Here is a 20,741-nt window from a genome sequence, read left to right on the forward strand (position 1 = left end):
GAAAAAAAAAAAAAGAAAAAACATTACAGACACATACACAAACACACACACACATACACAGACAACAAACAAAGAAATGTAATTTGATAGTTATTAGAGAAATGATAACAAAATTGATTGGTTAAATTTGTCATTTTATTAAAATAAACTATTATTAAAATCGATTTGCAAGTGAAAATCGATGATTTATATGGAAAACTGCAAAATGATTAACTCAAACATATTTTAAATATTAATTTTTCTTTTTTCATAGAATTTATTTGGCTGGTAATCATTTAAAATTGTAATTTCTATTTATTTACTTATTTTTTTTTTCAAGTTCCTAGTTTCAAATTTTTACTATTAGTATATGATTTGATTGATTTATTATGATAGAGAAATAATTTTTGATTATTTAACGTTTAAACTAGAAAAAAATTATGATGTATGGAATGGAAGTGAAAATAATAGGAAAGTATTTTTTTTATTATTGAAAACAAATTTTTTGGAATTTTACATGCAAATGTAATGTCCAAAATTAGGACGTGAAAGTTCATTTGGTAATGTTTCACATTCATTGTTTCTTATAATTTCTGATTTCTATGATCATTATTCAATATTATTGCAATTTCTTTATATTATTATTATTATTATTATTAATAATAATAATAATAATATGTAATATACACCATTTATTAACTTGTTTAGCCAAGTAATAATTAACTTATAATTAATTCATTCATTTATTTTATGATATTTGTGTAGCATTGAATGAATTGAGTACCAACTGATTATTTTTACTATATTTCGATTTTTTACATTTTTCTACCTTTGTTATTATTTTTTTTTTTTTTAAATCATTGATTGAAAAGTTGAACAGAAAAATAGTTTCTACAAATTTTTATCTGTTCATCTATCCAAATTGATTAGTTGATAATATGAATGTCTTTTTTTTTTTTTTTTTCACTGCATTCCTTTCAAATTTTAGTTTTCCTTTCAAACTCAAATTCATTTATTCATGCGGTGGGAACAATTACATTACCAAGATTTGAACAGATTTACAGGATGAGATTTCAGAATTAATCCGAACTTTATTTTACTTAAGGTTTCCGAGCACTCTTTAATAGTTAAGAATAGATGTAAACACGAAAATCAAATATTTGAAACGAGATAAATTTTACAGAAAACATTTTAAAGAAAATTATTTTACAGGTGCTGAATGGATGGAGTTTCGGAGGGTGTACAATATACAAATAAATTTTTTTGGCATCAACGTAGCATAGATTTGATTGGCAATGGAGCTTTCGGAAGAGTAAATTTTAAAATTGAAAATTCTAAAATTAGAAATAAAAGGTTAAATGAAATAAGTGTTAGAAAAGGATTATAATGTAATAATCTCTTACTAGAAGTAAGAAATGTTCGTTATCTATGAATCGTATCTTTCGACGAAGTGACATAATGATATATGACAAACACTATGGTAAGAGATATTCCACTTGCCTTGTTTCGATTTAATCTACCTGAGAACTCGAAGCTAGGTAATATATCTGTTATTTCTCGATACAATAATTAATTTCTTTAAATAACAGGTTCATAAGGGTAGAAATCAAGAAACAGGTGAATTTGTGGCAATCAAAACCTGCAATAGATTCAATACTCAGCAGCATGCTCGTGAAATTGAAATTTTACAACAAATAAGTTCTCCACATATCGTCAGATTTATTGCATCTGATACGATTGATCAGAAGGTACATTTCTATTGTCAAATATAGTATTAATTACTTGGAGTTCATAAAATAATATAACTAAGAAATAATAATTTAGTAACTAAAAATAAGGTAATGAAGTTTTCTAGAACATGAATTTAAAGTCAAAGTTTTTTAGAACGTAAATGGAACTAAACAGATGGTGCTAATTATGGAATTGGCTGATGGCAGTGTACGAGATGAATTGAAAAAATTGGAAAATATGTTTGGTCTGTCATACCAAATTCTTTTGCAGTTGATCGACCATCTCGGTACCTCCTTGTATTGTTCATTTTATGTTACTTTAATTTCTTCTCTTTTATATTTCTACTTTATTTCCCGTCATTTAGTTTATTACATTTTGTTTCACTTCATACAATATCAAATTTTGTTGTATTTATGTTCTTTCAATTCTGTGTATTTTGTTTCACTTAAATGTCTGAATGTATTTATTTCGTCTGATTTTGTTTCAGTTTGCCGTGCATAATATTTTCTAATTAACACTACATCAAATATAAATTCATCAAGCATGCACATATTGTTTTCATATGGTTAGCATTGAATTCAAAGATATATTGATAATTTCTTTTTTTTTTTCTTTTCAGAAAAAGGACTATCATATTTGAACTCAAAGAAAATTGCACATCGAGATGTAAAGCCAGAAAATTTATTAATTTTCAATAATTCTGGAAGGTATATTTTTCACTCGAAAAAAGAAAATTGTTCTAAAAATAGCTGTTTCAGTTTTGCAGTTCTCAAACTCTTCAATAATAATACTAATAATAATATATGGCTTTTCCATCCATATTTTGACAATATGCAAAGTTTTTCTGTTTTTCCTTCCATGTCAGGATGATCTTCAAATTATGTGATTTTGGTGGTTCACGACTCCTTACCGATAACTTTCAGCCGTTACATTCCATTTGTGGTACACCGGGATACCTTGTGAGTTATTGTCAGCTATTTTTTTTCTCCTATTTGTGTAAAATAAGTTTTATAATATTATTAATGTGGAAAAATGATACAAAGGATTCGTTTATCTTTTTTTAAAAGAAAATTTTACTTTATATTTTGAGTTATATGTATTATATATTGGATTGTTGCCTTCAATGCCCATAATAATATTATGATCAAATATTTTATTATTATCTGATATCACTTATTTTCTTTTATAGAATGAATATTCAACTGCCAATTTAGCTCGTAAAACAACGACCTTGACTTATACAAAAGATGAATGTGATCTGTGGTCAGTAGGTTGTACGTTATTCGAATGTGCAACCGGTATTCTGCCCTTTGTACCAGCAAAAGGTAAACATGAATGAAAATATATGTACATGAATAAAATTTATCAATCTGAATTAGATTAATGATTTTATAAAATTTTGGTTAAATTGTCTTTGAAAATTATTTGACACTTACTCAATTCAATATATCCATTATGATCTAAACTTTCATCAAAAATAGAATTCATCCTCGAATGGCATTTCATTATTTGTCCTTTGTTGATTCCTTCTTAGGACCAGCAGATACACCTGGAATGTATAATATGATGATTAGTCGACCATCAGATGCCATATTTGGTAGGGTGAGTGAGACAGGTCAATTTTTATGGCAGAAAGATTTCCCAGATGGACGTTGTTTATACCCAAAGTAAGTTGTTTCCTATATATATATATGACTTTTCTTTTTCTAAATGAATTCTGAAACTTTAGAAAATTTGCTTAGCAAATAAAAAATCTGTTGTATTTAGTTACAGATATGGAAATATTTGTCTTTTTTTTTTTTTGTAAAACAATATTTATTATTAGTTAAAACGAACTAAGTAGTTATGTTTTTCAGGAGTTTTCGTCGTATTCTGAGTGAATTTATTCGGCGTCTTTTTGATAGACGTGAAGCAACTCGTCTCACTTTCAACGAATTTGATGAAATGTGTAAAGAACTGTTAAATATGAAACGAATACTTGTTTTTAAGATGAACATTTTGTGCTTAGAGGAGTACTTCGATACTTCAACTGTTGAACATTTTGAGAGGTTGAGAAATTCCTAATCCAGAAACTTCTAAAGAATTTTTTTTTTTTTTTTTTGAAAAATTTAAGTTTTCAAAAAGGAATTATCTTGACTCTAAAAAAATCGATATGTTAATTTGTAATATCAGTTACTTTTGAATATCCTGGTCTTTGTATTTTTCTAGATCCTATTTTGATGTTTATGTGAAAGCTGATACGCCAGCGCATGATCTAATCTGTCTGTTAACACTTCCTACTGGTTCTGCGGTTGTCTATAAATCACCTCCATTTCCTGTGGGCTTGATCGATCACTGTTCTAGTGTTATTGTTATGGGATTGCAGAATAACGAAACTTATGCTTTACCGATCAAATTACCGGAACTAATCGGTGAGTTGTCCTTCTTATGTTTCATATTCTAATCTAATTTAATATATATTTAAAGTTAGAATTCGTATTAGTTCATGCATGCTTAATGCATCCTTCCGGTACTTATTTTTTAATCATTAGCAAAATGCTTAACACTAGTCTCGTTGTTTCAAGTCACATTCACATTCTTTTCTACCCTTTCCGAATATCTTGTTTAATAGCTAATGATTAAACTTTATATAACGAAGAGAAAATCAATTTTTCAATATTATGAAGAATTTGTTGTTTAATGATGTTTAATGTAAATGTCATTCGTAACATAAAATGATTTTTCCGCTTTTAATTGAAGTGAATAAATAAGCGATCGATATACATATATATATTCATGATCAATTCAAATCTGATACAATTTTCAGTTCATTCACCGTTTTCGCAATGTAATCATGAGCCAACCTTTCATGAGATGAAACTTGCTGCTGCGAGTACGTTAAGTGTGGAACGACAAACATATGAATTACAGGATGCAATACCAACTGTTATTGGAATTTTGCGTACAGTATATGCCAAATTATTAAAAGAAGCTGAAATTTTAGCGCATGATTGCAATTTTGCAAGCCGTTTAGCGAAACAATTACGTTTATTGTCTAAGGCAATTGCATTGAATAAGGAAACAGCTGAGGAACGTAAAGCGGTTGAAAATAATGCACATTCGGTTGCACGAGAATTGAACTTTATCGGCGGTGCGTTATTTTTCTTTTATTATTTTTTTCTTTTTTTTTTTTGAAATGTGTATGTTTGAAATTATCATGATTTGTTGTAACTAATGACTAATGATATGATATGTAACTAATGATAATGATTATGATTATCGATTAGTTCAAGTTGATTTATCTTTTCAAATGTGATATGACCATTTGTCGAATGCATTGCGTATGCAGTTTCGTGTTCAAGACAATCATACTATAATCAACTATTTCCCATTTGCAACATTTTTAATCGAAATTTTGTAGCTATTGTTTTTCAATTTATTAGTAAACTGAGAAGTAACTGCTCAATAGTGAAAAAAATATGAACGTTAAAGTAACCAATAAATCAGTTAATTCCATTGATGCATCAGAATCACGTAAGTTATCATTGTTGCCATAGCAGTGAACGAGCTTTATGAATTTTAATATGATTAAAGAATTTGAATAATGAATTTTATAATTAAAAGAAAGCAAAAAAGTTTGATTGTAATTTTTTTTTGTTTTTGATACGACAAAAATTTATTTAGTTTTTCAATTTTTTTTTTTTGGAAACATTTTACAGAAGCAGTAAAATGGGTATGTAGTATGTTGCAACAAATTGATGTACGTATTGCTGTTATTGAGTCAAAACATATTGTGAAAGAACCATCTTTGAAAGGTGAACTTGAAACGGTTGTGGTATGTTTATTGTTTAAGTAATTGTTTTATATAATGAATGTGTATGTATGCTAAGATATAATTGATATGTATGTATCATAAGAAATGTTATTAAGAAAAAAGCTTAAAATATATATGCTTTATTATATTTTTTTCTTTTTCGATGTCACATGCTGGCTTAAACATTTATGCAATCATATGCTTAATAAGTATTGTCAGATATACCCCAAATATAAGAGCATTCAAATTGCACTTTCTTTATTTCTAGAAATATCGAACTTTTTTACCATATAGCCATGCTTCAGAAAATGCTTTACAAATGGAGGCCGATAGGTAAGTTTCTTCTTTATTTACGCAATAATTTATTCGTGAATATCAGTTAATATAATATTTCTCTTTTCAATATATCATGTGTTATGGAATATGAAATATCTTATTCTCTTTGTGGAAAGAAAATTGCTTACAGGAAATATTTGTTGAATTCTTATGAAAAAGTAGTGAGAAATTATGATGAAAAGTTGAAGCAGCTTAGTGATATCTTCGTAGAACCATTGCAAATGATAGCTAGGTAAGCTTTATATTTATTTGTTTCATTCTTCTGTAATTCGAATTTTATGATTTATCAAAATTTTGTCAGAAATTAATCATATTTTGTCCATCTCATATTTTCAATTCCCATCCTTCAGAATTAGCTGTTTATTTTTTTCCAAAAATTGATATACAGTAAAGCGATTTCTCTTATTCAACAATACATCGTTTGTTTTGATAAATTAACGATATAAATTTATTTCATATTTTTCTTATTTTTTCTCTTTCCATCTCTTTTTCTCAAAAAAAAAAAGCGATTTCTTAAACTTTACGAATTATGTGATAGTAAACCACTCATTGGTGAAATTTTAAACATTTTTGCCTTTTATTCAAAAAATTATTTTCTCCTGCACATTATGTTGAAATGATCACATTTGCAGTTAGATTGATTACTTGAGAATATGCTCTGATACGTTGCTTTTAATTTTTTAGAGATATGTTTGATTTATCACATAAACTTTTCAAAACGAAAAAGCAATTAGACGAAACTCTCCAGTTAATTGCTATCACTGAGCAGACCAATGAGGTAATTATTCATTATTTGTAAGAATGCATCATATTCTGTTGTAATCTTTAATAGAATAAATATGATCAATGGCAAGAAAAGTTTTAAAAAATTTTTCTCTCAGAAATTTCTTCCGAAAAATTTTCTAACCTTATAAATATTTTCTAGTTTTCCATTTGGAAAATTAAATTGTATTACTTTTTAGAAAAATTTTTCCATTTAACAAATCAATTCTAGTGTCGCCTGGAAGCTGCAGAAATAGCAAGTGGGAAATCAAATAATTCTATATCGAAATCGGCAGAAAAAAATGAACTTTCCTCAGTGTATGCTTCAATATTCTAATATATTTTATTTAAACATACACTTTAGTGAAGTATATCATCACAAAATAGTAATGTAAAGTAAAATATCCAATTTATATTTAATCGAAACAATTCCATTAATTAATTTCATTATAATTTAGTAAAATTTATATTATTATAATATATATAAGGCAATTTTAGTTTTGTGAAATATTCGTTGATTTGGACACAAGTTAGTACTTCACATATTTATGGTGAAATTTCAGGTTAAAAGACTTCGAGCTGCATGCAAAGCAGCAAAAAATCAATGCTTCAATTTCTTTGGCTTTAACAAAAGAATGGCTTCTCGATATGAACGATTAAGCAGAACTGGAATTTCTCTAATCCGAGTCTTTTAATTCAGTTTTCTTTTTTTCTCCTTTTTCTTTTTAACAGACCATTCCAAATGAATAGTTCCACGATATATAGTTATGGAATGACTATATTTTCCTTTTTAATTTCAAATTTTTTCTTACAATTCGACGACAACATTTTGTAGATCTTACTGATAATATTCTGCAGTGATTTATACCATTAGAAAAAGTAGTATAATGGAAATTACCGAATTTTTCCCGATGGTTTGAACATGGTAAAGTTTATTTCAAATCATTTTCAGTTATAAGTTTTCAATTCATGAGAATGTCATCATTTTTCATGGTATGAAAATTTTATAGCACATATTACAGTAAGATTTACGAAATATTATCAGCGAACTTCATAAAACATTAGAACACATATTACTACTGTTGTTCAAGCTTTTCAGGATAAATTATTTTTAGTTGATTTGTTGCAATTTATCTGTTTTTAAAAATTATGAAATGATGTTATGTTTATATTTGTATAGTATTAATTTCCAATTTCATCATTGATTATAGAATACAACATGAAGTTCTGTTTTACTGTTTATACGTGTTATTTATTCACGAGTCATTTTTATTATAGTTTAAACTCACTTTTATCAATTAACATTTGCAAGCTTCAATTATTATTACGTTTTCTTTGTTGTTATGTTGTACAGTATAATTATTGATAAATTGTACATTATTCACATATACTCCGCACTTTAGTGCATAGTTAGTTGGAAGATGAATGATAAGTTTTCTATGTTTGATTCATGCAATTTCTTCAAACACTATGCAAATGAAAATAAAACTTCCTTTTGTATATCTTTCTATTAAACCAAATTTTGCATAAATTGAATATTTTAGAAAAATTTGTTTCGAAAAATATTTTATTTTAACAAGATATAGCACTATACAATGAATTTGCAATTTCATTTACATTTCAAACGATTGAGATTTTCAAGCTTCAATTATTATTATTACGAATAAATAGAACAGTATAAAAATAGTGAAGGTAGATGTTGAAGCTCATTGACTGACCCGTTTACATATTATAAATAGACATATAAATAGACGTTTACATATAAACAGTAGTTGGTTGCTACTCTGGAACTGTTGTACCTGTTTCAATACTATAGTTTCATAAATAATTCAATGTAAGATAAAAATAAGGCAACAGAAACATGATAATTATCATTCACATTGAAATGAGATAAAACACCGTAAAAAATCTATTATCACTTGAGATTTGGTATAAATCAGGGCAATATAAAATTCATTAATAGTCCATTAAAGATCTATGTATGGTCAAAGTAATGAATAACTTTAGTAAAAAATGGCTGAAAAATAAGAAAGGGCTGTACAACTTGCTGGACCATACAAAATACTAGCATAGACAATAATTCTACATAATCAGAGCCGAACTACTTTACTTGCAATGTGAAAATGCAGTAATGCTTAGATAATATTTAACTTAACCAATAGCATATACAGGAAATTTTCAGACTAAGATCTGATCAGCAAGCAGTTAAATACAGGAATGTTCAATCACTTGTATACTGTTCCTTTTTTTTTAAAAAAAAATCATTACTTTCATCATGCCATTAACATACAGTTGTGTTGCTTATCAATAATAGATAAAAACTGACTGAAGATTCAATCATTATCAATATTTATAATTTTCTAATATTCTGGGCAAATATTTAATCTTATTTCATTATTATTAATACTATTCACTATTACTCTTAATACCATATTCTATATATTATTCACAGGTCTACAAATTACCATGGAAAATTTATCCCGAAAAATGAGTATCGTTTTGAAACTGGAACAGTGCTGTGTTCGAATACTTCTGTTTTAATGGTACACCATCGTTTCGGAGGCCAAATGATATGTGTAGCTCGAGCTGTTAACAATCCACCGGAAACCTGCATTGTCACCATGTTATTTATAAAATTCATTAATGGTTCATTAAAGATCTATGTATGTCAAAATAATGAATAACTTTAGTCAAAAATAGCTTAAAAATAAAAACGGGCTGTAAAACTTGCCGGACCATACAATCTACTATCGCAATAATTATTAGGATTGTCAGATTCCATCCAATAACAACCAGTTGGTATTTCCAAAAAACTTGGTCCTCGTTTTGGCCTACAGTTAGAAATGAGTAAAAACTAAATTTATTAAAAAGGATACAAAGTTTAGAATAAATATTAAAGCATGTACTTATTTTTCCTTAACTACTATATAATACCAAATTTAAAACAATCGTAATAGATGGCCATTAAATTCGATGCAGCTAACATTCCTGATAGAATCGAATTTCAAACAAACGTAGTACAACATATTATGCTCAAATAGATATGATTAATCATGAAAATATACTCAAACCTTTCTGCAATGTTTGAGTAAATTTCTGATTTTTACATTTTTATTAAAAAAATAAACTTGACCTGATTGTAGGGCTGATATGAAAATTTTAAGCAAATATAATACCTGATTATGTCACCATCCATAGCAGTGATACGTTTGATGTGACGTGTCTCAGGATCATTCGGTGGGCTAGAAGAATCTTATTATTATTATTAAACTTTTGAATTTGAAAGTAAGTGAAACCAAAACGTAACAAAATAAATATCACCGATGTTTTCAAAAATTCAAATAACGAAATGGATAAAGATAATACATAAACGTGTAAATCTGTCCAATTTCTGGTGTTTGTAAACCAAAACGTGATAACCAAACAATATCTCGTTTCCACCATTTGTTGCTACTACCATATAATGTTGGCTAAACAAAACAATTAAGAGAAAACAGTCAATAATGTTAATGGAATAACTTATAGGTCAATAAAAATGGTAAGCTATATATAATGTGATACATAAACACTGCAGAAAAATATACGAATATATCAGTAACAAATACATTAGTACATAAAATGGATTTTCGCTTGTAAAATTTACTAATCTTTCGATTTAATAAATTTCAAAAAATGGATGAAATCCTAGATAAAAGGCAAAATTCCAACTCCTACTTCCTTAGCTTATGTTTGTTTCGCTTTCTCTAGAATAAGACAGAAAGTTTTGCGTATAACAAAACACTGTTATTTAGCGTATCACTAGCCAGATATTCCTTTTACTCTGGGTAAAAAAACATTTATTCCTTTGATTACAACTAATTACTCTATTACTCTTATCAAACAGAATGAAATCTCAAAAGAGGAAGAATCAGTGAAAAAATAACCTCCATTGATGATCCAATAATACTTGCTGGATAGCCAACAACATCAATAAATACGACAGGTACGGATAAAATTCCAATTGATTTTCCTAATCGAATTAAAAATTCCTTTATCACATAAGTGGTATACGAGAATGACTTAGTTTTGTTAACTTCAGTTCGTTTATATTGGATCGCACGACGGATATATTTATGCAACGAAGAAAATTTCATTTGCTTTCAAAATAACCTGAAATTACTTTTAATTTTGCACAGTGTAACAATATAATGCCTTTACAATTACTTAATCAACCAATTACTTAAATTATCAATTATGGCTTGAAATAAACGATCAATCGACTGAACTCCTTATAATGATATGAATTATCCGTGACTGTAAACAAGTAATTAATTATTTTAATGGACAATTACTCAGATAAATCAATTTCAGGTCCCGCTTTTTAATAATTCTCCATCCATTTATCTTCGAAACCTTTAGTAACACCAAAAAGTCAAATAGATACCCCGTAAAATACAAGATGGACTGGAAACAGGAACAAATGACAGTCTAAACTAATATCTTGTGAAAAGGTTAAATGTATTACTGGGAAGCAATCGAATTTAGTCTATAATTGGGGATATTACAACGAAGATCGAGAGCTTTCGAATTAGCCAGGTAAATTAAAAACAAGTGTAGTTGAATTCAATGGTCGTTTGTGAATTCTCGAATTCAAACGCTGATCAGACGAAAATGGAAGTTTTGTGACGCAACTATATCTTATTTAATTTAAATTATTGAAAAAAAAAAAAAGAAAACAAACAAACAGGGATAGGAAAAGAATATTTCTCAGTCTTCCAGAACAAATATCACTTATTTTTTCATTGAAATTTTAGCTGTGGATTGTAAAAAATTTTATTCACAAATTTATTATGTGAACAGATATAATTATCACTGTTAAAAAACAAACAATAAATTAATATGAATTCATTAGAAAATAAATTAAAATTCAATATATGTGGTGAGAATCATGAAAGAACAATTAATAAATGCACCAATCAATATATTATTCGAACAATAATTTTCAGCAAATTAATGTTGGTAAGAAACATTTTAACCATACTTCGACCGAAATTCACAACTGCCTAAAAAAAGAAATTTGAATTCAAAAATTTTCTAACTGGTGGTTTTTGGTGTTTCTGAACAAAATATTTAGATGGTTAGGCATAAACAATACTTTTATTTGCTGCACAGTCATAACTTACTCAATTCTTTTGAAAATTTAAATGTTCATCAAAAAATTATTTGCTTACTCTGATTCAATAAAACCATTTGTGTAAACTCTAAGCATAAATTCCGCTTCCTCATTCGGTTCGAATGTTGACGGTACGATTACGTAATTTCCCGGTGGGATTCGAAAACGACCTGTTATCTGCAAAAACAGGAAGAAATTATGTACTCTAAAGACAGTTAAAAGTTTAAATCAAAAGAAAAAAAAGATTAAGTACGCAAAAATTCCGTGTATATAAAGTAATTTCTGGCGCAGCACTTCATTTAAATAATTAAATCTAAATGATTGAAAAATAATTACTTCTCGTAAATTAATAAACGCAGCACTCCTAGCACATGATTTATGTTGCTGGAAATATTCTCGTGTTAAACGTCCATTATAGCTCCCAACCTGAAAAAAAACAAAACAAAAACAAAAAAATTCTGATTTATGTAGCCAAAAATGGACAGCGGACGAAAAAAAATTAATTCTGGTATTGCATCAATATTTTCAACATTTTTTTTTTTGCAAATTCGTTGTTATTTACTGCTACTGGAGACTGGAGAAATTATGAGGATTGATGATACGATATGAAATTTAAATTAAAGGAGTTAGCAAGTCATTTTATAATTTCATGAAACATATAAGCCATAAAATCTAGCAGTAACTTCTTATTTCATTTTTAATTCAAAAAATTTAAACTACAATTGCTGAAAAAAGTTAAAAGAGAAGAGAAAGTTTAAAGATTTTTCCGTAAGAAAAAGAAGTAATCATTCCTAACAAGTTTTTTTTTTTTTTTTCTTTCCACACTGGTTTTCATTAAATTTGGAAATGCTAGCTATCAGATTATTCTGCGCCATTCTCTTTTCTACCGATAAAATTATTGATAAAGTTAACAATAGTTAACACTCCAACATCAATTCAGATGCATTATTTGAATAGGGAAAAAAAAAAGAATAAACTTACATCATAAACTGCAAATCCTATAGGTAAATTCTCAATACCCATATGTTTCATCTCACGTCGATATTTTTGCAACACAGCAATTATCACTGTACATAGGTTGTCATCATCATATGGATCCGAATCTGTTACTTGGATACGATATTGAGGATTCGTTGCAAATGTCCCTAAAGATGCGACATGGCATATAAAAATCATCAGAAAAATATTAAACAAGCTTAAGCATGCATACGCATACACTAACATTACTGTTATTTTTTAGCAAGTGTTAATTGACAGAATTAAACTAAATTGAACTACTTTAGAGAAACAGTTTGATAACTATATGGCAAGTTCTTACCAGACTGACATTATTGTAATAAAATAGGAAAGTTTTGAAAATACAAAATAATAAAAAGAAGAAAGTAGGAAGCAAAAAAATGCATACGAATATAGTTCCGGCATCCACCAGCTGTTTCATTTGCAATCCAAATGCCATTATGAGTATATGTTGCCCAAGCATTCTGTGACGACTGGACACCAGTCATTTGATAAACCTATATATATGTGAACATTTGTTATTAATAAAAATAAGAATATAAAGAAAAAAAAAATAAATAAATAATTCCTTTAAATTATATTTATAATAAAAAAAAAACATACTTCATCCATAACCTCTGGACCCAAGTTACAGATCTCCATTTTTTCAAAACAACGCACGAAATCATTGAATGACATCCTAAAAATTGAATTCATTATCTGATTATACCTAGCATATTACTTATTACAATATTATACATAATATTTATAGTGATAATGAAATATTTACAGAAAAGGGAATAAATATATCCAAATAACTTTGCTATTCCGATATGATACCTATTCAACTCAGTTAAACTAGACACCTCTGTTTCTTTCTAAATTGTAAATGCTGTTGAATTTACTGTTTGAAACATTTTGGAAAATCAATTTAGTAAAACTATTTGAACTTAACTATCACTGTGGTAAAATAACATTACAACGAACCAAAACTCTCCGTCGTGCGCAAAAACCAAACCCATCTCATCGCGTTGTTCCTGAGAAATAGACCTCCATTCCGCTGAATTGTCCGACCATGCACCATTCCATTCCTGTTCATTACCCCACGGATTACGTATACGTAGTAATGGTATACTACCACGTGGTCCATTCACCTGAAAATAAAATAAAGAATAAAATAGTGAAAAAAAATAAAACATTGAAAGATTTATGTGGCAGATAAACAAATAAATGTTAATTTTATAATATTTTTACCATCTTCATTCCTGTTATACTATATGCATGACCTTTGACTAAACCATTATGCATCCGTGCTTCCCATTCATTTGGATCTGCCTAAAATTGTGCAAAACTTTTTTTGATTTATAAAAAGCTTTTACAGTTTTTTATGATTAACCTCGTTGATGCTTAGCAGCAATAACTTTGTTAGATTTACAATCAAGCAGTTAAGTCCTCAGAAGAAAAACATTCGAAATATCACTAAAAAATGGGTTATATAGAAAAGAGAGGAAAAAAATACTTCTATACTGCATCCAAACAATGAACCCATTTCAAAACCTCTCATCATCATTTCCATCAAATGTTTAGGAGGTTGTGTGAGGTCAAAAAATTCTGTCAAACCACCAGTAAAATCTTCTAATGCTTCACTTGTTGTACCACCTTTTAGTGCTTCGTATGAACCATGAAGCCTTAAATTAAAAATTTTCAAATTCTGCTAAGCTACCGAACTATATTTGAAATAACATCAGTCAATTCAAAAAGATTATTTAAACTGGATATTATTCATCACTGATAAATAATTTTTAAAACTCATAAGAAACTATTTAATTCATTATTTTTAAGAATAAAAAGAAACTTTTACTTCGCATATGCTTTTTCCAGAAGAGCACTCCAAAATTCGTTGTTATCTCTGGAATGCATGTACAATAATTCACCACTGGTAGATGTTGGTAAACGATCATCGATGACAACGTCAACCCATGCACCATAATGCCAAAATTGGAAGTGAAATATGCCTTGAATTTTCAAGATTTTAATAAAATTTAATTACAGGAAGCTAAACCAAGAAAATAAAATTTTGAATTAGAAATGAAGAAGCCGAAAATCTAATTTAAGATTTGAAATCAATTTTGATTAAATGAACGAACCGGCATAATTTTCAGTAAAACTTTGATCTGGTGGCACAACTCGATAAAAGAGCTCATCTTTCAATGTAAGATTTGCTGCTGCAGCTAGAAGCCAACAGTCGCCTAATTCACCTTGTACTACGTCGAAACGTGAATGTCCTTCATAGAGTAACTGTGGATCCTCACATATTTCCTGAAAAAAAAAAAAAAGAAAAAAAGACGGTAAAATGATCTTTTGAACGGAGCGTTAAAATTAGGGATGGAAAAAAAATCCTTAAACAAACTCCCGGTCGTCTCCATTCGATTTGTTTGGGTGGACGTCGGCTGAAGAATAAGCTTTTATCGTTAGCAGGAAACTGAGGATCCTCGAAAAGTTGTCGCATCTGAAAAACTTCTTGACTGATTTGTTCTTCCTCTATTATATTTAATTTATTTTACACTAAAAAATAGTAACCCTACAGCAAGGCAACGATCTCGTTCTGCGTAAAAATGAAGTGCTTCGTCCGCTCTTCTGTCAGGTACTGGTGGGCGTAAATGTCGTGATGGTTCTGGTGGTATATATGGATCAACCTGTAAATGCAAAATCTCGTAAAAAAAAATTAGCAGAAGAAATCATCCGTTCAATCTTGAACTGTGAACTGAGACGGAAAATTAAGTAGGACAAACAAATATTTTAAGATTTCATAGTTTTTCTCTGTAGGACATACTAACAAATACCTTTCGCTTGAATTTACCACTGATAATATTGTCTAAAACGATTTTTCCCACAGCTCCAAGCTTGTTGTCTTTGCCACCTGAGAAAAATTTGATTTTTTACATTAACAAACGATCAAAAAAATTTCAAGCTTTAATAAATTTTGAACAGATAATTTACCAAGATTGAAAATAAAATTGCCAGCAATGGCACCGATAATGCGTCCCGTAGCTGGATCAACATTAAGATAACGATGAGCTAAATGCCCGACAAGACCGCTCACAACATCTGTCATACCGCCGCTTAAATTATTTGGATCAACATTTGGACCTAAAATTTATTAAGGTTAAACAAAATCAACAGGTAGAGTTAGAACAATGCTCGTTGAGAATGAAAGTTCATGTCTCCTTTCTTGAAAAATCTAAAAAAAGAAAAAAAAAAACTGAAAGAGTTATTAGAAAAAACCCGAATCAATCTTACAATTCATTTTTTATAAATAATAAAGTATAAGCTTTAAATTTCTGACTGAATTAAGAAACTAAACTAAACAAATGCAAAGGAAGTCAAATAAAAAGACTTAATTATTTAAGAAAATGCTATAATAAAAAAAATACCTCCATCTCTATAATTTCCTCCTTTTTTGCCAATTAATCCCCCAATGCCACTTATAAGGCCGCTAATCTTCTGACCTTTACTACCTGGTCCAGATAGGCCACCAATAATACCAGCAATATCACCAACATTTATACCACCACCAGTATCTGAAATGATTTAGGCTCAAATAAGCCATTTCCCGACAGCCATTACCTGTATTAAAAATATATGTATAAAGAAATTACTGTAAGAATTACTGCTACCGCCGCCTCCTCCACCTGAAATAAAGCCACCGATGATATCGCCAATCTGGTCACCTGAAATATAAGAAGAGTTCAGCAGCATTTTCAGAATTTTTCGTAATTTGTTGAAAATTTGAATTTAATAATCAGAAGATAAAAATTTAGCTTTCTACTGGTAAAAATTTCCAATTACCTTGAAAATTGTAACATTTCATGTCGGATTCACCGGAACGATCATGTTCCGGATCTATACAGCATGTTAGCACATTAGAGAGCATTTCGGTTGAATTCTATTACACACTATGGAGCAATTTTAATTATTATAAAGTAGAAAATGAATCTAAACTTCAACTACAACGTTTATTTCATGTGAAAATGTTGATGAAAGCTACAAATGTTAATGAAATGTATAAATGTAACAAATACTAGTTTAAAATAATGACAATTGTTAAATGAATGTAAAGGTGAGGAAGTATAGTTATCATTTAATTTGAAGCTACGCTGCTATACTTATAGCTAATTAGTCATAAATTGCAGATGAAAAGAATATTAAAAATAGGAAATATGTAATTATGCGAAAAAAACTCCAAAAAAAGATAATTAAAAGAAACATAATGTCCAACCCTTAGTATCTCTTCGATGAGAAAAAAACCGGATCAGTTCAATTAAACAAGCTTAAATTTTGTAGGACTGCTTAACATTTCCGGCAGAAAAAAGAGCAAGACTTGCAAAGTTTATAACTTTTATTTTCGAAAAATCTTAAGTCAATTTCTAAACTTGTCTCTCAAAATTTCTAAACTGAACTACGAAAAAAAAATTTTTTTAGAAAAAATCTTCAAAAAATACAAAAAAAAAAAGTGAAATGAAAATTGAATGAGTAAAAAAATAATAAAACGAGTAAATTTTCTGTCACCAATATTTTCTGGTAGCAAAAACAAAAAAAAAAAAAAAAAAAAAAAAAAACAGAAAACAAAATCTTTTTCAAATCACAAATGGCTTTTTATTTAGTTTGTCTGACTCATTGGCGAAACTTAAATGAGTTATCGATAGTTTGTTTATTGATTTGTGAAGAAAGTGAAAGTTGAGAATCACAATAATCACAAAAATATTATTCAACAAAATAGTATTTTTTGCATAATGAAAAATGATTGTTCCTTTAATAAATGAAATGCTTTTAGTTAATTAATTTCTAAATATGAATTTGAGCAATTAATTGAAGCCAACAAGTAAAAGAATTGTTCTAGACAATTAGTACAGTATGCTACAGTAATGCTAAAGCATAGGACAAATCGATCGATGAATTCAAGTATATCAGATATTTTTGATATGTGAAGTGTTGTCTACTTTTCAGCCTCAGATGGTTAAGGAAATAAAGAAATTTATTTTCCTAGCTTAATTATTATTTTTTTTTTTTTAAATATTCTTAATTATTTTAGTTGTTTAAATTATTTTTCAACAAATATATGTGAAATGATAACTGTGATTTGTTCACATTAAATTTCTCTTTCTACTAAAAATTTGGATAAATTTCAAATCGTTTTGCCTCTCCATTATTTTGGTAAATTCAGAAAGTAATAAAGAAATGAACAGTATAGAAATGCTGTAATAGCATAATGGCATAGAAAAAATGTCACTAATAAATTTTCAAAGAATACATTATTTATAAATATGTTTTTAAAGAAAGAGAAAAGAAGAATAAACTTTTGAGAAGAAAAAAAAAAAAACTCAAAGAAGATGAAAATTAGTGGGAAAAGTCAAAATGTCAATAATAAAACAAATCGATAAATAAATTTATGAAATAAAATGGTTGGAAGATGGATATTGCTTTCTGACTAAATTATTTCATAGTTCAGACAACTGTTTTCTTCATTGAAATAATAAAAATTGGTTTCAAATTTGAGTAGAATAAAAAAAAAAAATGAAATGATGAGTAATACTGTTTGTATGTTTTAAAAAAACAAAAATGTAAACAAAATTATTAGAAGAGAGAATGAAAAAACAATGGATGATTTGTTTGTTTTATGGCAAAAATATCTAAATGAAAAAAGGCTATTAAAAAAAAGAGAGAAAGAGAGAGAAAAAATAAACAAAAACAAAATGATTGCCTGCTGCTAATCAATTCCATTAATCTAGGAGAGCCCAAAAATATGGGGGATAAATTCATAAATTCTGTGATGAAAGAAATACTCCTTTTATTTGACAACGAAAAAAAAAAATTCAGGAAAGCATATGTCAAATGAAATTAATATTGAATATAAAACATAAATTTCAATTTAAAAAAAATTAAAAACATATTTCTTTTCCATACCTTCAGTTTCAGGAATTACAAAAAATGAGTTACTTGTCCATATCATTTAAAAACAATATTACTAACAATTAAGACTTTATAAAATTGAAAATTTCACTTCTGTATATGAAAACGTTATAAAATTAATAATTAAAAGAAGCAATTAAATAATGAACCTTAAAATATAACGCTAACTATTACTCTACTGCTAAACAATTTCCTTCGACACTCATCATTATTGGGTTTTTTTTCTAATAATAAAATAATTTTATGGATAATAATGTGGAAGAGAAGAAAAAAATAAGCAAAATAATGTATTCTTAAAGTTCTCCTAGAAGTAGATAATAGATGTAAAGCTGATAGTTTCCGCTCAGTGGAAAAGTACAAAGTTTAAGGATTGTTATTGCTTAAATATAATTTTTAGTGCTCATGCTGGGACTAAATATTCGATTGGAAATTTGAGAGAACAATTTTGATTCGTTTTTTTTTTCTGTTGTTTAACTTAGGATTTCAATATGCCCTTTCGAATTTTAAGATTTGTAAGTGAAAAAATAGTAAAAAATAAACTTACGCATTTTTTCCGGTTTTTTCCGATTGTCATCGTAACCACTGTTACCACCCCGATAATTATTGTAACCATCATTACTAGCACCATCGTTACGATTTTTTCCACCGCCAAATATTCCACCTTCAATTTATGCATTACAACAATTGAGAATTTATTTTTCTAACGGAATGGTAGACTTCAAATGATAGAAATTTGATTGAGATTAACAGCAAAAATTTTATAAAATAGAAATGCAAAATGACATAAATATGAAATATAAGTGCATGAAAAAAATGACAAATGAAACGAATAATTCTAGATTTCACAGATTTAACATTAGAATAATATACTTACCAATTAAATTTCCAACCAGGCCAACTGCACCACTATTTTCACTATTACGATTGCTATAACCTCCTTCACTATCACCTCTATAACCACTACCAAAGCCTGCACCACCATATCCTCCATGATCATATCCACCACCACTTCCGTAACCACCGCCTTGATTGTATCCACCAGGTTGATTATATCCACCACTTCCATATCCACCAGGTTGATTATACCCACCACTTCCATATCCACCAGGTTGATTATATCCACCACTTCCATATCCAGCAGGTTGATTATATCCACCACTTCCATATCCACCAGGTTGATTATATCCACCACTTCCATATCCACCAGGTTGATTATATCCACCACTTCCATATCCGCTTCCAGCTAAAAATCTTTTATCAGATGTAAATATTTTTACATCCTTCTTTACACGGATATATTTGTTGATATTTGAATAAATCTATGAATTTCCACTCCAATATTTACACATTTCTCGGATAAAAAAAAAAAATAAAACATGCAAAACAGTATCAGTAATCAAACTGATACTATTATATCAATAATCGGTATAATACCTGTAGCTATAGCTACTCAATAGTACCTAAGCTTGATAGTCTTTCAATGATATCATTCATATCAATACTTGATCATTTCTTCAATCATACTTTATAACTGTCAATATTTGCACATTAAAAAAGTAACTCTAAAGGTAACAATACCTCCATGACCACCGAAATTGCCCACTAAATTACCAAGTATATCACCTGCAGTACCACCAACTCTATCACGAAGAATACCACCTGCGATATTTCCTATTAAACCACTAAATTCATCGTCATGTAATCTAACCTGAAATGACATTTTATGCAACAATTTCCTAACAATAACATTGATCACTTTAACTTATATTTAAAAACAAAAACAAGAAAAAACAACTTGCAAAATATTCCCAAACATTAATCAAAACATTTTTCACTTTCAAAATTTTAAAATAGCACAATTAAATAAATAAGCTTACAGCAACACATTCTTCTTCTTTATCATCTTCCATAACTTTACGTAATATACTGATCGTTTGACCTCACGTATAAGCTACAAAATAAATGGCACTTTTATATGATAATAACTATTCAATTAAATGCAAATATTTACGCAAAAGTAAT

At 28.2% G+C, this 20,741-nt stretch overlaps 3 protein-coding genes across 5 annotated transcripts; 1 reads left to right on the plus strand and 2 right to left on the minus strand.

The window, feature by feature from the left end:
* Positions 1-1,198: 1,198 nt before the first annotated feature.
* On the plus strand, positions 1,199-7,261 carry Bm9065 (Protein kinase domain containing protein; the record flags this gene model as incomplete). Its single annotated transcript, XM_001895624.2, has 16 exons — positions 1,199-1,291; positions 1,569-1,727; positions 1,864-1,996; positions 2,330-2,417; positions 2,576-2,669; positions 2,900-3,035; positions 3,245-3,377; positions 3,567-3,758; positions 3,919-4,121; positions 4,517-4,840; positions 5,409-5,524; positions 5,772-5,836; positions 5,970-6,071; positions 6,524-6,617; positions 6,834-6,919; positions 7,165-7,261. 16 exons carry the CDS (start codon positions 1,199-1,201, stop codon positions 7,259-7,261), a joined length of 2,115 nt encoding a protein of 704 aa, XP_001895659.2.
* A 1,801-nt stretch (positions 7,262-9,062) lies between these two features.
* On the minus strand, positions 9,063-10,734 carry Bma-immp-2 (the record flags this gene model as incomplete). Its single annotated transcript, XM_043077816.1, has 5 exons — positions 9,063-9,209; positions 9,333-9,432; positions 9,778-9,843; positions 9,968-10,071; positions 10,525-10,734. The coding sequence occupies 5 exons, from the start codon at positions 10,732-10,734 to the stop codon at positions 9,063-9,065; spliced, it is 627 nt and encodes a 208-aa protein (XP_042933750.1).
* Positions 10,735-11,633: 899 nt separating this feature from the next.
* Bma-clp-1.1 lies at positions 11,634-20,629 on the minus strand (the record flags this gene model as incomplete). Of its 3 annotated transcripts, XM_043077818.1 has the most annotated exons (22): positions 11,634-11,643; positions 11,812-11,930; positions 12,090-12,179; positions 12,735-12,898; positions 13,159-13,267; positions 13,374-13,449; positions 13,737-13,903; positions 14,004-14,084; positions 14,269-14,437; positions 14,611-14,764; positions 14,897-15,068; positions 15,160-15,258; positions 15,335-15,445; positions 15,593-15,669; positions 15,750-15,899; positions 16,184-16,330; positions 16,409-16,480; positions 16,599-16,652; positions 19,264-19,380; positions 19,594-19,962; positions 20,298-20,427; positions 20,597-20,629. In XM_043077818.1, the coding sequence occupies 22 exons, from the start codon at positions 20,627-20,629 to the stop codon at positions 11,634-11,636; spliced, it is 2,670 nt and encodes an 889-aa protein (XP_042933752.1). The 3 variants fall into 3 exon arrangements, with proteins under 3 accessions (XP_042933752.1, XP_042933751.1, XP_042933753.1); XM_043077817.1 differs by lacking the exon at positions 16,599-16,652; XM_043077819.1 differs by lacking the exons at positions 19,264-19,380; positions 19,594-19,962; positions 20,298-20,427; positions 20,597-20,629 and having other exon boundaries at positions 16,599-16,683.
* Between the last annotated feature and the right edge of the window lie 112 nt (positions 20,630-20,741).

The sequence above is a fragment of the Brugia malayi genome (assembly GCF_000002995.4).
Source record: "Brugia malayi strain FR3 genome assembly, contig: Bm_v4_Chr1_scaffold_001, whole genome shotgun sequence".
NCBI lineage: Eukaryota > Metazoa > Nematoda > Chromadorea > Rhabditida > Onchocercidae > Brugia > Brugia malayi.